The 16,293-nt window shown below is 40.8% G+C and overlaps 1 protein-coding gene across 1 annotated transcript in view; it reads right to left on the bottom strand.

Annotated features, from left to right (window-relative positions):
* GADL1 (glutamate decarboxylase like 1) overlaps positions 1-16,293 on the bottom strand; it is a 138,294-nt gene that overhangs the window by 112,179 nt on the left and 9,822 nt on the right. Inside the window, exon 2 of the mRNA XM_023752908.1 lies at positions 4,249-4,421. Within this exon, the coding sequence (XP_023608676.1) occupies positions 4,249-4,421 (173 nt within the window). The remainder of the gene's footprint in view (positions 1-4,248; positions 4,422-16,293) is intronic.

Below are 16,293 nucleotides of genomic sequence, written 5' to 3'. Positions count from 1 at the left end.
GAGATTCCAAGTAAAATTGGAAATAAAGGTTACTGTAATAAATCAGGCAAGAAAAGGTGGCAGGCTGGATGAGGGTAGATACTATAAGAATGAAATATTTCTAGAGATATTTGAAATGCTAAATCAATAGAACTTAGAAATCAATTTCACAGTGAGGATGAGGGATAGGAATAATCAAGGATAATACTGAGGTCTCTACCTTGCATGCATGGGTTGATGGTGGTGAGAGGGAGAAGCATCTGGTATGGGTGGGGATGATGAGTTTGGAGAATATTAGTTTAAGGATTCTCAAGATATCCAAAGGGGTGTAGCAGTTGGTCTGAAGCTGCTGTGAAATATGAGGAAGAGAGGTTCAGGCATACACCGTGATAATCTACAATGGTTGACACAGCTCAGAGAGAACCTATAGCGAAGAGGAAAAGATGCAGGATCTCACCTGAGTCATGCCAACATTCAAAAAGTGGGCAAAGGGAGAGAGGCTCATGTGTGAGGTGGGGGACAGGCTGAAGAAGCAGGGAGAATCCTAGAAGAGTTTAATGCTATTAACACAAAGAATGTTCTGAGAAGAAGAACATAGTCATCACTGTCAAATCCTAGTGAGAAGCCAAATTAGATAAAGACTGTGAAGTGCTCATGGGTGTTATCAACAAGGAGGTGTTCTTGGCAAGAGCAGTGCGACTTAGAGGTAGGAGTGGAGGCCAGATTGCTGTGAAGTGAGGGTGTAGGAGGTGAGGAGATAGAGGGAGGGAGGGGGGGAGACAATTTTTTAAAAGTTTGACTGTGGAGGGGAGGAGAGAGACAAAGGAGTAGTCAGGAAGTGAGGAGACTAAGTGGTGGGAGATTGTGGGGAACAGGAGGAAATACCAAGTTGTCCAAGAGGTATGAAATTAACCTCTGATGTTAGGACTACAACAGGCAGAGGTAAATCAAAAGTAACAGAAACAATAAGAAGAATTAAGTAGTGATACACACAACAACATGGATGAATCGCAAATACATTTTGCTGAGGGAAAATAGCAAGACTCAAAAGGCTACGTGTGATATGATTCCAACTATCTGACATTCTGGAAAAGATAAAAACTACAGGGACAAAAAACAGAATAATGGCTGCCGGGGTCTAGAGTTGAGGGGAGGGTTTGACTATAGAGGGGCATAAGGAAATTTTGGAGGTGATAGAACTATTCCATATCTTGATTGTGGTGATGGTTCCATGTATTTTCAAAACTCACAGAACAGTACACCAAAAAGAGTAAATTTTACTGAATGTAAATTATGACTCTTTTTTAAAAAATATATATTTTATTGATTTTTTACAGAGAGGAAGGGAGGGGATAGAGAGTTAGAAACATCAATGAGAGAGAAACATCAATCAGCTGCGTCCTGCACATCTCCTACTGGGGATGTGCCCGCAACCAAGGTACATGCCCTTGACCAGAATCGAACCTGGGACCCTTGAGTCCGCAGGCCGACGCTCTATCCACTGAACCAAACCGGTTAGGGCATGACTCTTTTTTTAAAGGTGGCTGAGAAAGTGTGTCTCCCACAGAGGGTACTAGAAGTAACCATCTCACGAAGTGTGGGGTGTATAAGCAGGGCACCTTATTTTTTAAAAAATCTTAAATGTATTGGTGTGACATTGGTTAATAAAATTGTTTCAAGTGAACATTTCTAGTATACCTCATCTGTACACTGAGTGTGTGCCCACCCACCACCCCAAATCATCAAATCTTCTTCCATATATTTGACCCCCTTTACCCTTTACTAACACCCACCTGTCACCCTTTAATGGTGCCCTGTTGGATCTCTAACAAAGTAGGCTAAGTTAGTGGCATAAAAACTTCACCCCCTCCTTCAACCCCAACATGGCTTCCTATCCACCTTCACATGGATAGTCTACACATCTGCTATATTGTGACTGACTTGTGCTTCCTTAATTGATGACTTAGGATCATAAGCCTACCCTTCTCATCTTATCTATTAGTTCCCTATACGAACACTTTTTTTCTAGGCAAAATGGTCCCTTTACTATGTTAAATGCATCTTGTTCTTTTGCAACTCTTTCCATATTTAACTTCCTGCTTTCTTCAACACACAGAGGTTGACTTCTCTGCGCCCATCAAAATCTTACTTAACCTTCACATTCCACGTGAAAGCTCAAAGTGCCCACCCCTCTGTGAAATCCCCCAAGTCAGCCCCAGTCACAGAGCATTTATCACATTCTTATGGGACCCCCTGTTCTCTTTTCCAATGAAAACTTATTCTTCCAATTAGATTATAAATTCAGTTCAAAGCTGAACCTTTCTCTTATTTTTCTTTATATTTCCCTGGGATAAATATAATGCCTTACCCCTAACTAACACTTGGTTAATATTTAATGACTGAATAAAGGCCAATTTAAAAAAATCTTACCAGAGGAGCAGTGTGCTCCAAAGTAAAGCAGGTGCAAAATATTTCACAAGTACAGATAAGACCAGAAAATGGGCAATTATAAATATATAATCAGGAAATAGTGATTTTGCCTTGAACATAGCCATTCAAGGTTCACAATTCATTTCAATCTATTTTGGTATTAGTTTTCCCAAATGCATGTGATCAAAAATTCAGAATACATTCCGGTTCACATTCAAAATGTTTTTTAAATGACTTTTATTTCCGACTAATAGAATTGGAATAAAAATCTCTCCATCTCTCCTATCTGTTGATCCATTTGTTGGTAACCCAATTCTGTTATAAATGGTGATCAATGTGAGAAAGGATAATTATCGGACTGACTGTCACCCGTTTCAGCTGCTCGCCCCTATCTGCTCCGGGATAAAGCACCAACACGTCCGTCTAAGCCCAGCTCTGATGCTTACTAGCATGTGATCTTAGGCAGAGTACTCAACCTCTCTATGTCTCATTTTTCCCCTCATTTCTAAAATGTAGTTACTAAACAGTACCTGCCTCTTAGGGGTTTTTAAGGATTAAATGAACAAATACATATGCTGTAGTCCTTAGAACAGCATCTGGTACATCGTTAAGCACTCTTAAGAGTAGACATTATTAGTAGTGGTTCCCATATCATTTTTAATCTGATTTTGAGCCCCAATTTGAAACCTAAAATCAATGCTTGGTACCTGTCAGAAGTCAGACTTAACAACCAAAGATTTCTAACCTAACCTCAGACAAGCTCCTGTAAGGACCCTCAGATAAATTGTAAAACTTTTCACACCCTTTCTAACTTCTGCTTGGTTTTTATTAGCTACATAAAGAATGTGAATCAAAAAATGGAAAGCAAAGTGTGTTTCACAGAGTGTATAAGTCTGACCATCAGGTTATTTATAGTCTATATTATTATCTAGGGCAGAAAGCTTCATCCATGTGCTTCATGGCCTTATGTGCCTAAGTTCTGGAGTCCCAGACAATCTCCCAGCAAATAATGACTGTGAAGAGTTAACCCTTCCATGCCTGGCCAGTGTGGTTCAGTGGTTGAGCACTGACCTATGAACCAGGAGGTCACAGTTCAATTCTCCTTCAGAGCACATGCCAGGGTTGTGGGCTTGACCCTCAGCAGGGGGTATGCAGGAGGCAGCAAATCAATGATTATCTCTCATCATTGATGTTTCTCTCTCTCTCTCTCTCCCCGCCCCCCCCTTCCTCTCTGAAATCAATTATACATATATATAACTAGAGGCCCAGTGCACAGATTCGCACACCGGTGGGGGTCCCTCAGCCTGGCCTGCGGGGATTGGGCTGACACTGACTCTCTGACATCCCCCAAGGGGTCCCAGATTGCGAGAAGGTGCAGGCCAGGCAGAGGGACTCCACCGGGGCACGATCGTGGCCGGGGAGGAACTGCAGGAGGGCTCTAGGGCGTGTCCGGCCCATCTCGCCCAGTCCTGATCCGCTGGACTCCAGCAGCAAGCTAACCTACCTGTCGGAGCGTCTACCCCCTGGTGGTCAGTGTGCGTCATAGCAATTAGTCGAATGGTTGAACAGTAGGACACTTAGCATATTAGGCTTTTATTATATAGGATTTTTTTAAAAAAAATTTTAAAATGCTACCCCTTCCAGGAAAGCAGATACGGGGTGGGAAAGACAAATGCAACTTTAGTATCTGGGCAGCCCCTTGAAACAAAGGTATAGAGGAAATTAAAATGTGCACTTGCCATTTCCCTTACATCTAGCCATCCAGATTTTGGGTGGGGGGTGGGGGGGGGGAATATCTTTCCTCATTCCTGGGATTGCTTATAGACTATTTTCTTTTACCTTCTCGTTGACATCTGTTGCCTTTAAAACCACCTCTTCCATTATTAGCCTACAGGCCTCTTCAACAAACTTTTCTCCTGCCTTTGCATCTGTGGTGGGACCATTCAGTATGACCCCGTCCACGAGAACAGTGCTCTTCTTAGTTGAAACCATCTCTTGTTGATTAGTATCTCCTGGAAGCACACAAAAAACTGTGTATGAGAGATAATCTAAGTAGACCACAACAAAACACAGGGTAAAAAATGAGTCACCACCCCAGCTTCAAATGGCATGATTTATTTTAATACATTTGCAGCATTGAAGCTGACAGTTTCTTATATGGTGCTCAAGAGTGGAGTTAGGGAAAGAAACCTCTATGTTCCATTTCTGCAGCGTCTTGTTCAGCATCAGGGAGTGTGGATGAGCTCACGTAATTTAAATTCAACTGATATTACCCATTCTTACAAACACCTTTCGAAAGATCTTAGTAAACACAAAGCCCATGTCTATTGCATGAACACACCCTTTCTTGCAATTTCTTAAGGATCTCCATATATTTCCTTTTAATAAGTCATCCCTAAAGTAGAAGAAACAATAATGCAGTGTCACTTTTCTTAACTTCACATTTTAAGCATATGTTTAAATGACCCTCTATATTATAGATAGTGCTTTGTTCCCCAAAGGTCCCCCAACCCCGTTTAAATCTCCTCAGCCATTTCCTACTGAAAAAAAATGTGAAGCATGATGGTTTGCATAAACCCATATTTAATGGCTTTAAACTTCTCAAGCTTGCAGTTTAGGCCCAGGCGGAAGGATGGAACAGGACATTTTTGGGACGACACAGCTGCTGGTCAGTGACTAACAGTTAAAAGTCAGCGTGGAAATTTATAGCTGAGAATAAAGGATCATCCTCCACGAAAATAACATTAACAACTGAATCCAGATATCCAATCAATATCTGCTACACGTGTTGATTTGATTGTTTTTCTTTGTCTAAATAGTATCTCTCTCCTCCTTATAATGCTCATGTTCATTTAGTTGTGGAAATTGACAGAAACAAATTTTGTAAGTATTTCTCAGCCCAGCACCTAGCCCAGTGCCTTGCGTATACTGTCTAAAACTGCCTTACGTATGCTGATGGTCGAACTGTATTTCAAATATTTTTATATTTATTGAGGGCTCTAAGAGTATTAACATGTTTATGTGGTTGAGTTTGTCTTCTCCTCAACATTAAATGTTTTGATAAAGTCCTGAGGTTTATAAACTCTTCCATTCTATTGCTGCCAAACTCAAATGGTGTCCCTGGAGGCAGATGGAAATGTCACGGGAACATTCCCCAATTTGGGAAAGATGGGACCTGCAGCGAGAGATGAGTCTTTATCCTCACACTGAAGGCTGAACCATCCAGAGCTCCAACGTTGAACTTTCGTTCCATCCCTCACATTCACTTATCTTTCACTTGAAAGCATGTATTTAACATGGTTTAGGGCTGAATGCTGAAGCAATAGAATTTCACTATTAGACGGAAATGCTTTACACCTAAAGGCACTTTCCTCCCCCCGATTTTAGGTCCTAAAAATAAACTGGAAAAGAGGACAATTATTCAGGAAACCCTGGTTATGTCAGTAGGCAGTGCTGTTATAAAGCACACAGAAAAAGTTAGTGATTTTTTTTTACCTCATTAGTAGGATTGTGGGTTTTTATTGCCTAGGGAATAGCAGCCTCTCAGATGAGAGTCTCTCTCTCCTCTCTCCTCTCTCTTCTCTTCTCTTCTCTTCTCTTCTCTCTCTCTCTCTCTCTTTCTCTCTCTCTCTCTCTCTCTCACACACACACACACACACTAAAAATGTCAAACACCAACTTGCAACTACTGAAATTGGAATTAAAATGATCTGTCTCTATAACAACCAATCAAAGAAATTCCCATAATTCATACAATTATTTAGAAGGAAATAGTATAAAAACTGGGTATAGATTATTCCTCTTTTCTTGATAGATATGTTTCATTTCTACTGCCAAATGGCACCACGTGACTCTTCCTCTCCCTGCATTTTCCCAAATTGGAAAAGACCCTCTGGAGATTGTACAGTAGGTCACACTGTGACCTTTGGGGATGCAACCCTAGGACTTCCAATCTAACTGCTAGAGTTATAGTGGTTAATAACAGTCTTTCAATTGAAGGAATCATCCATGTAGCCAGAATATGACTGCTTTTTATTACACTCTTTCCTGAAACCATCAAATACTAGTCCAAACCACCATCAAATGCTTACATTAGTGCAGCAGCCTCCCAACTGATCCCCCAGCCTCCACCTGTACCCTGCATGCCATGTGGACTAATCTCAACATGGTAGCTCCTATGTTCCTTTGAAAAGATCATTCAGATCACATGATGACTACTATACTCAAACCGTCCAATGGCCATTTATCGCATTAAACCAATGATCAAGTTCTTATAATGACCTCTATGGCCTTCAATGAGCCACTTTCCCATTATCTCTTGGACCACAAACTTCATCTCTTATTTCTGTCCTCTAAGCTCATCACTTTGGCTTTTTCAATTTTCTTCGATTTTTTTCTTAAACACCAGCTTCTTAGCGAGGCCTTCCTTGATAACCCTACTTAAAACTGCAACCACTTCTTCCCCTCAGCTTCTCTCTCTTCTTTATTTGTTGCAGACTCTAATAAATGCTCTAAAGAAAATTACCTGAATGACTTGATAGAATACAGACAAGAAGTTATTTTAGAACCTGGTCAGGGAAAAGCATTCTGAAGAAGCCACATTTGAACTGAGACTTGAAAGAGGAGACGGAGCCAGACCTGGAAAAAGAGACTAGTCCAGGTAGAAGGAACAGAAAAATGCAAATAATCAGTAAATTGGCCTCTTAAAGAAATAGAAAGCGATCAATGTGGCTTAAGTGTGAGAACAAGAAGGCAGGAATAAGTGAGATTTGGAGAGATAGATCAGGTAAGGTATTGTATTCTAAAAGCAACAGGAAGCCACTTAAAGGGTTCTACATAGAGGAGCAACATGATCTAGTTTGCAGTTATAAGATTACCCTGATACCAAGAGGATGATGGACTGTCAGAGGCAGATGTAGAAACAGGGACATTGCTTAGGAGGCTACTGCAGAAGTCCAGGCACCAGACCATGGCAGCTTTGATCAGGAAGGAGGCGGCAGAAATGTAGCAAAGTGGGAGACATTTTGGCGGTAAAGCCAAGAGGACTTGCTGAGGAAGTAGATGTAGGGGGTCAAGAAAACAAAAGAACCTAAGGTGACTCTTGGGGTTGGGGCCTGAGACACCAGGGGAATGCTGGGGGCCATACTGCTATGAAGGCCACTAGAAAAGGACAAGTTGGGTAAGTGGGAGGTGAGGTGGGGGTAGAGTATCAAGATTTTCTCACCGATTAGTAGAAAATGCTTATGATGGGGTAGAAACAAAGGTCATGGCAAGAACATTCGTGATAAAAAAAAGTAAGCAAACATGAACGAGGCAGAAAAATGTATGTGTCTGCCTGTGTCCAGGAAACCTTAAGAACTGCTGTTTGTTCAAGGGGCAGGGTCTGTAAATGGGAAAAGTGACTACTGACAAGGAGACCTGGTGACTGATCTTACAGGAGCTTGAATAGAGACTGAGGACTTTAGATGTTACTTGGTAGGCAACAGGCAGCCATTGAGAACTTCCGATGGGATAGGATAGTGCTTCAGAAAGATGCAGTGAGTACTCATGTAGAGTTCAGATGGGAAAACAAGAACTGGAGGTGGGGAGATTTGATGGCGATAATCCAGGCCAGGGAGAGGGAGGACATGAATCAGATAAAAGACAAGACAGTAGGTTTATATTTATTTTAATCTCTCCCCTACAATAGTGTTACCAAAAACTTGGATCCAAGAACCCTGTGTCTTTTAATGAGCCCTGCCACTGTCCATGAGCCCTGCCACTGTCCATGGGTAGGATCATTTTCTATCCTCCAGTAACCCTGTGTTCTAAAATGATCGTTAGATGAAAACGTTACAGAATAAGATAGGAACAAAATCATTTTGTGCATCCATGCATTGGCTCCTCCCTTGCAAAGGGTGGATGAAAATATAACATTTCTGGGAAGTGACATCTTTCCATCACCCAGGGTTTTATTTTATGAGGTCCTGTTGCATTAGCATCTGGGATGCCAGTGAAATGATGATTCAGATTCTGTTGAAATACCAAGGCACTGCATTCAACAAAAGAGATGGGTCCATGAGCATCATCTATTCTCTGAGAGGACAAGCTCCTCAGAAGGGGAATCTCTGAAACAGCGTCCCCGCCCCCCTAAAAAAAAAGCAGCTGTCAGTGCCCTGTCAATGGTCAATCAATGTACGGTGCACCATAAATCCTATCTATTGATTTTTAATTTCAAAAATATTTTCCTTTCACTGGGTACCAGGCCAGTAACTGGGTAACCTTCTGATGTTTTCAGAGGAGTAAGTTTTCCAGGGACGTCTATCAACCATTCCTATTGCTTAAGTAAACAGTACTTAACAAGCTTTGTATAAGGTTGTTATACGTCTTTGTCATACTGACAGGAAGCTCTTAGGAACACCCCACCTCCACCCCACCATCCTACCTTTAAACCTTATGAACTTTTCTGATGGGTACAAGTTCAGTTCTCAGGGGCTTGAATTAAGTTGGGCTCCAGGAGAAAACTGGATTTGGCAAACCTACAGGGTAAATTGCAGCCCAGGCTGTAGAGCTTGGCTGTGGATGATGTACTTTTATTGGGCTCAAAGGGAGCTATTCCTCCAAGGTGCAATGTGTTCCCAGGAGCCGTACACTGTGTCTTCCTTCACCTTCAGCAGCCACTGCCAGTTCCTGTGGCCATTTCCCCCTCTGCCATCTTGGCTTCTTGTCCTCTCTGAGTCTTCATTGTCTACATATGTTTGTAAAGCATCAGATTTTACTTGTTGCTTTATCAGTGACGCCTGTCTTTTCTGAGATTTAATACCAAGTAGGTAGAATGCCCAATTTCAGTTTGCTTGTTTGCTTAGGGTGTTGTTAGCCTAACCAGCATTGAACTGGAGCCATCCTTCCCCCGGGACACTGTCTTGGGCGGCACCATCAGTTAAGGTTATCTGCTTTTGTGGGTATCTCCAAGTCCCAACTATGCCATATCTCCAGAGTTGCCTTGGCTCCTATCTTTCCCAAGGCCTAATTATTTAGCTCTCTCTCCACTTCTATGAGTTCTCCAAGATCCTTTCAATAACTCCCCACCGCCCTCTTAGTGAGTGTCATTCTATATTCTGTGAAACTAGGGAACCATAACTAATACTCGGAATAACTTGGCATCTTTAGGCATTTCAACTAAGGAAAGTTAAAACAACTGGACACACCTTACTAAGTATACTCTCTGGTCCCTTAGAGTCTCCCATGTATTTGTATTGTTCTCCAAAGCTGGAAGGTCACCCAGTCACCATCAGAAAATAAATATAGTGTTTTCTTCTTTCTCTTTTTTAAAAACATTCCACTTACGTATAAGTCTGGAAGCTTGAGGTCAATGAGTAGAGTACTATCTTAGCAAAAAAGACTCTAGAACAATACTGCCAAAAATAAATATAAAACAAGCCATTGTATGACTTTCCTTTCCTTTCTAGAAGTAGTGTGGCAAAAAGGAAACAAAAAAAATACAACTGTACTTACTAAACAATAACAATAATTAACATTTATTGGACCAGGAACTGAACTAGGCACCTTATATGAATTACCTTATTTAATCCTCATAATAAATCTATGATGAAAATACCTTTATTATCTTTGTTTTTCAGATAGGAAATTCGAGGCCAAAGAGATAAAAATAATTGTCCACATCACATAGCTAGTAAGTGGTAGAGTCAGATGTTAAAGCCAAACAGGCTAAGTTCAGAAGTTATGTTGATTATTTAAAAGCAGGGCCATAGGCAAGGCGGCACCCCTGGACCCAGGAAGGCTTTTATTATGGCCATGATAGTGACATTTCCCTCACCATGATCCTTCTCCAGTGTGGTTGTCTTTCTTTATCTTGGAACTATCTATTAAGTTGCAATGTGATGCAATTTAATATATAGTTTTAAAACCAATTTGCTAAGTGTTGACTTCAGGATTTTAAATGTATTCCACTTAACCAGCAATTTAAATGAAAATTTAAATAAATGCTATAAATGGCTGCCTCGTTTGCATGATCCATTGATTAACTCTGATATGAGGCTCATCTGTACTCCGGGTTCGGTCTCCTAGCCTTGGTCTTGGGAAGATCATCTTCTAGGTGAGTGAGGGCAATTACTCTCAGCTTCTTAGGACCTCTACACACATACTGTGACATTCACATGTGGCCGCCCTGAAATGCAGAAATTTGCATTGACCAGAACCCTTTTGTGGAGTTTATTAAATGTAATTGGAAAGAATATACTATGAAGCTGCTTGGAATACAGCTCAAAGGAAAAAAATAGATGATCTAATCTTCCAAAGCAGGGGGACTCTGTTAGTTGGAGAGCAAATGCATTGCTAAGTGGGATATACAAATTTGGGGTCAGACATGAATTGCTCAGTGATGTAGATTTTCCTTCTTATCCTTTAGGCTACATAGAATTAGCTTTACTCGCATATAAAATCAGGGCAAATATTCTAAAAAAAATTTACCTGGGAGCCAACACAGTCACATAAACTATATTATAGACGGTGCCCCTATATGCAGAAGCTCTGGGGATGCCCACATATCTCACTGCTACTCTGGTGTTGGTAAATGAAGTATTCACAGAATACCACACAAACAGATCATGACTTGGCATAGGTATGCCACAACTGATACCCACTCATGCATGGGTTTGTATCCATCTAGAATTTGTGCCAAGGTTGCTTTTGCCAATTTCATGAAGGAACATGGGATCTTAGAGCTTGACAAGCATTTACAGATAATTTAGCAAATGTCCTGGTTTTTTTAATTTAAGGGAACTGAGAATTACTGGCACACACAGTGTTTGATGCTTCGATATGCTCTTCTACGGGTCTGTCAGAGCCTCTCAGGGTTGTCCACACTTCACCTCTCATAAGAATGTAGAGCCTATTCACATAGTAATGGTTAGCATTTATTTAGCATTTACTATGTGCCAGGTTTTTAGGAAGTCCTTCATAAACAGTAGTGCGTTTATCACACATAAGAACCCTGTGAAGATACAAACAACTAAAACTCACTCTGGTTAAGTTAAGCAGACAAATAATTTATTGGGAGAGTGCATCCGTTTTCTAGAGTCGTGTAACAAATTACCAAAAAATTTAGTAGCTTAAAACAACAATGATGTATTATTTCTCATGATGCTATGACTTAGCTGGGTAATTCTGCTGGTCTTGTCTAGGCTCACTCACACAATTGATCAACTTGCATGTTGGCTTGGCGCTGAGCTTAGCTGGGAAGATTGAGATTGCTTGAACCTCTCTATCCACATAAGTTTTCATTACCAAAGAGATTAGTTGGTCTTCTTCACAAGGTACAAAGTAGTGAAGGCACTCATGTTATATGCTTTTGCACAAATCTTCATACACTTTATGAAACAAGAATCAAACCCAATTGTACAAATATGGAGATGAGAATCAGAAAGGTTAGTTAACTTAATGAAGGTCATATAGCTGGTGTAGTAAAAAGCAGAGCTGATATTCAAACCATAATTGATGCAACGTCTCTTTTCATTAAACCATGCTTCCTCTTTCATCGGGGAGATTGGACTAACACACACACAAAACAATAAAAAAAACAATTAACAACTAAGCTGGCATATTGAATTGAACACTTCTGGGCAAAACTGTCATCATATGTATGTTCCACAATTCTTTCTAAAATTCTGTTTTGTTGTGCCATCAACTTGAAAAATAAGGCCACCGATGAAGAATATTAGGAAATTGAATTTTTCATAGATTTTCTTTCTCCTCTATCACTGCTTCATACAAATTAGGTACTGAAATAAAACTGAGCTGATGGCATAACAGAATATACCATGATGAAAATACATATGAAGGAAATATGTTCCCTGAATGTATTCTTTGACCCACATAGCATCTGAAACAACAGATATGTCATAAATATCCACTAAGTCTCTATTGATTGTGCAAGTCAATACAAAGCATTAGGGGATCAAACAACAAAGGACCCAGAATACTGAGTTGGGAATAGACTTATCAGCTAAGAAACTCAAACAAAGGGAGGACTTAGCAATGTATTTAATGGGCAAAAAATGGAGTGTGGAATTTTAAGATTTGTCAATGCTGCAGCTAAATCACCAAAACAGATTTTAATATTTAACGATGGCTTGCTGACATCAAATAATTCAGACAGTTGCTCTGTAACATTTCCCATTAAGAAGCTCCTGAATGCTGAAATTTTTAAACACTGCATCAAGACATCTCAGATGCTGGTGGAAACAAAGAAACAAACAAACAACCAATCCAATTCTGATTTAACCAGTATTTTGCAGGGTTGACTTCTGACTTTTAATGATCTGCTCTGACAATATGAATAGAAAGAATCCTCTGGAATTTGAGATGAGGGAGTTTTAGTTGAACTCTAGCCCTATATAGTTCTGTAAGTAGTACTTTAACATCTCTGATTAAGCATGCTCTCAGCTAAATGATGCTCGACAATGACTTGCCATATTCTGTCAATGATTCTATGGCTAATGTCAGTTTTTCAATTATATTCCTATTCATGTAATTAACATAAATCACCTTCCAGCATTTCTGAAAGTGTTCCTCACAACACAATCAACCCCCTTCAGGCATAGGAAGCTATGTTATCTCAAAAGCATCTCTGTACTATTTTGCTTAAACAGTTTGTAGGCAAGAATTAATGAAGGGATAATTCAGCTTCAAATGACCATATGACTGATTGACATTTGACACCCATTGCTTTTCCCTTTAAAAAAAGGAGAACTTATCTACTAAGCCTCACTTACCATGGGACACTTCATCAGGAGACCTAAGACCAGCTTTGTGCATGTTTATCTTTGGCAATTACACTGCTCAAGTCAGTGCCTGTGTTAATGGCAGTGGCTCAAGCACCACTTTCATGTATTGCAAGGCTATTTGTGGCACCATTACCTTTATGACACTCAGATATACTAGAAAACATAGCATCTTTATTTTGGTCCCTAGTTAATCTTGTCTTCCCTTGAGTACCCATTGCTGGAAAGAGGCAACAAAATTTATTTTATTTGACCCACATAGCATCTTAAAATTTGGTCAGATATAATAAATTGAACAGTCCCTTTAGGCAATGCTCAGGTTTACTGGGTAAAAGTGCTTGACCCCTCAGACTTCCATTCCCCACCTTACCTAATACTGTTCTTAATGGTTTCTAGTTACATGGAGAGAAAAGCAGGTGTTACTCAACTTTAAGATGGAGGAAGAGTGGTAGGTCCTTGAGTCAGTGTGGTGTCCACTGGCACCTTTGTTTCTGGGCAATCTCACTTATCTACGTCTTTACTCCTTTCCCATCTGAAAATCAGGGCTGAGGCATATTCGTAGACTCTTTTCTCTCATCTTGGCCAGGTACTGGGGGAGCTTGCTGTTGGGGGTGGTATCCTCTGGGCTTATTCCACATCCTTAATCAGGTATCTCATCAGGCTCCCCAATAGAAAATAGATCAGGTCCATCCCCTGGTTTCTGCCTTCCTCCTTATCAGAGTGGGATCCTGGGAGGATCAAGGGTACACAATCCTGCTACCTTCCTCTGAGGGTCCTTCTGAGTCACCTCCACTCCTTAAGGAACTAAATCCAGACTCTCCCTCATCCGACTTCACTGAACCTTCACTTTTGCTTGGAATTAGTTCCAAGGTGGTCTTGTTTCAGGTGATGTTGGTCAAGATCTCTGTTGTTGTCTTCAGTATTTCCATAATCTACTACCCCTCCCTGCCCTTGACTTGGATTGTAAGTAATAAGAAATAGAGACCAGGTCTTTCAACACTTGCTTCTCATGCTTCAATCTCTCTCTCTCTATTTTTAAATTTAAAAAATATATTTTTATTGATTTCAGAGAGGAAGGGAGACCTCCTGGTTCATAGGTTGAGGCTCAACCAATGAGCAACACTGGACGGGCTCAATCTCTTTTTCTCTCCCCATTATCAACTCAGATTATAATGGAGATTCTTTTCATTGCCTCTTCCTACCTTAACTATTGCTTTTTTGGATCCTAACTTCTTGGATAACTTTTAAAGGTGTAAAAGAGTATCTTCTCTGTGCTAAGGACAAAATTCCATGATTATGTCTTCTAGGCCTAGTAGATCATGTTAAAGGGGAAATAAAAGAATTTAGAAAGCCCTATCTCAAGGCAATAGCCTGACTTATAAAACTATTGTTTTGTTTTGAAACTCTTATTTTGGCCACTGGAACCTAAACAGTAATTGTCTTTCTCTTTGCATTCTACTTGTACAGATCATAATCTCTCTCAGGAATACAACTGCTGGCAAAGAAGCAAGGTATTCAGAAAGAGCAGACAAGCGTAGCAATATTATTTTGAATCTGCTCTAAAATTGGATTGTGGTGAGGGATGCACAATTCTGTAAATTTACTAAAAATTGCATTGCACATTCAAACAGGCGAATTTTGTAATATATAAGTCACCTCAACAAAGCTCTTAAAAACCAGGTACAGTGTAAAAAAGAGTGAGAAACAATTCTTCAGCACCTTGTAAGCTGTACTGTGGACCTCTTAATGGTGATGCTGGTGGGAGCAGTGGAAACAGAACAAGTTAGGAGAGAAGATGCAGTCATTGTTCTCTCCACAAGAGTTAGAGATCAATCATACTCCCAGAGAGAAGAAAGCTATGCTTTTCCTTTAAATTGGAACTTACCTGCCAACTTTGTTTACATGTGTATCTCTTGAGCAATAAAATGTTATCAATGGGTTCAAATCATGAGCACAAACTATAATTAATCTTGTATATGTTTACATAAAAATATTTTTTCCATTTATACACTCTTCTTACATGGCCATTGCAAATATCTAGAACATATACAAGAATACAGATGAATTCAAAATAAATAGAAAATTGTCGGAGAAACCAAGATGGCGGCGTAGGTAAACACCGGAGTTTGCTGCCTCGAACAACCACTTCAAAAATACAACTAAAAGACGGAACGGACATCACCCAGAACCACAGGAAGGCTGGCTGAGGAGAGACTCTTCAACTAGAAGGAAAAACAACAGCATTACCAGGCTTAGAGGAGGCGCAGTGTGGAAAATTTAAAGGTACGGCGGTGCGGTGGTGTGGCGGTGCGCGCGCAAAGCGGGCTGGTGGCTGAGGGCGCGGTTGCCGTTTTCAATCAGGAGTGAGTCTCAGACTCTGGGCTACAGATCCGGGCGAGTCTCTAGGGACCCAGACTCAAACGGGAGAAGCGGGACTGTCTGGCTACGGTCCCTCCGAGGTTTGCAGCGGTTACGGGGACAGAGAAGGCAGAGCCCCGGGAGACAGACTGAGAGCAGTCATAGCTGCTCCCTCCCCCCGCCCTGTTGAGCCCGCCCCCGCCCAGGCCCTGCGCAGAGCCATTTGCTGATCGACTCAGGCAAAGGCTGGACTAGCGCCTCCCCAGAGGACTGAAGTTTTCCACACAGCTGATTCCTATAGCCAGTCGGCCTGGTGGTCAAATCCCTCTAGTGTTAACTACAACAATTAAGGCTTGGCTAGAACAAGACTGCGCACAAAGACCACAAGGGGGTGCACCAAGAAAGCATAAAAGATGCGGAGACAAAAAAACATGACAGAAATGGAGGACATGGAGCTAAGAATCGCAATTTTGAGGGCTTGCCATAAATTTGTGCAGAGCCTCACGAAAACTAATGAGACCCTCGATGCTACGATAAAGAAATTAGAAAGTAAGCATACACGGACTGAAATAAAGAATATTATACCCAATAGCAGACCAGAGGAGCACAAGAATCAAGTCAAAGATTTGACAAAAAACACCCAACTGGAAAAGCAAAATGAAAAAAGAATCCGAAAGTGTGAAGATAGTGTAAGGAGCTCTGGGACAGTTTCAAGCGGAATAATATCAGACTTATTGGGGTGCCA

The sequence above is a fragment of the Myotis lucifugus genome, unplaced genomic scaffold, assembly GCF_000147115.1.
Source record: "Myotis lucifugus unplaced genomic scaffold, Myoluc2.0 scaffold_39, whole genome shotgun sequence".
In the NCBI taxonomy this organism is placed as follows: domain Eukaryota; kingdom Metazoa; phylum Chordata; class Mammalia; order Chiroptera; family Vespertilionidae; genus Myotis; species Myotis lucifugus.
Note: the sequence above shows the minus strand (reverse complement) of the source record. Positions and strands in the feature narration are given on the sequence as shown.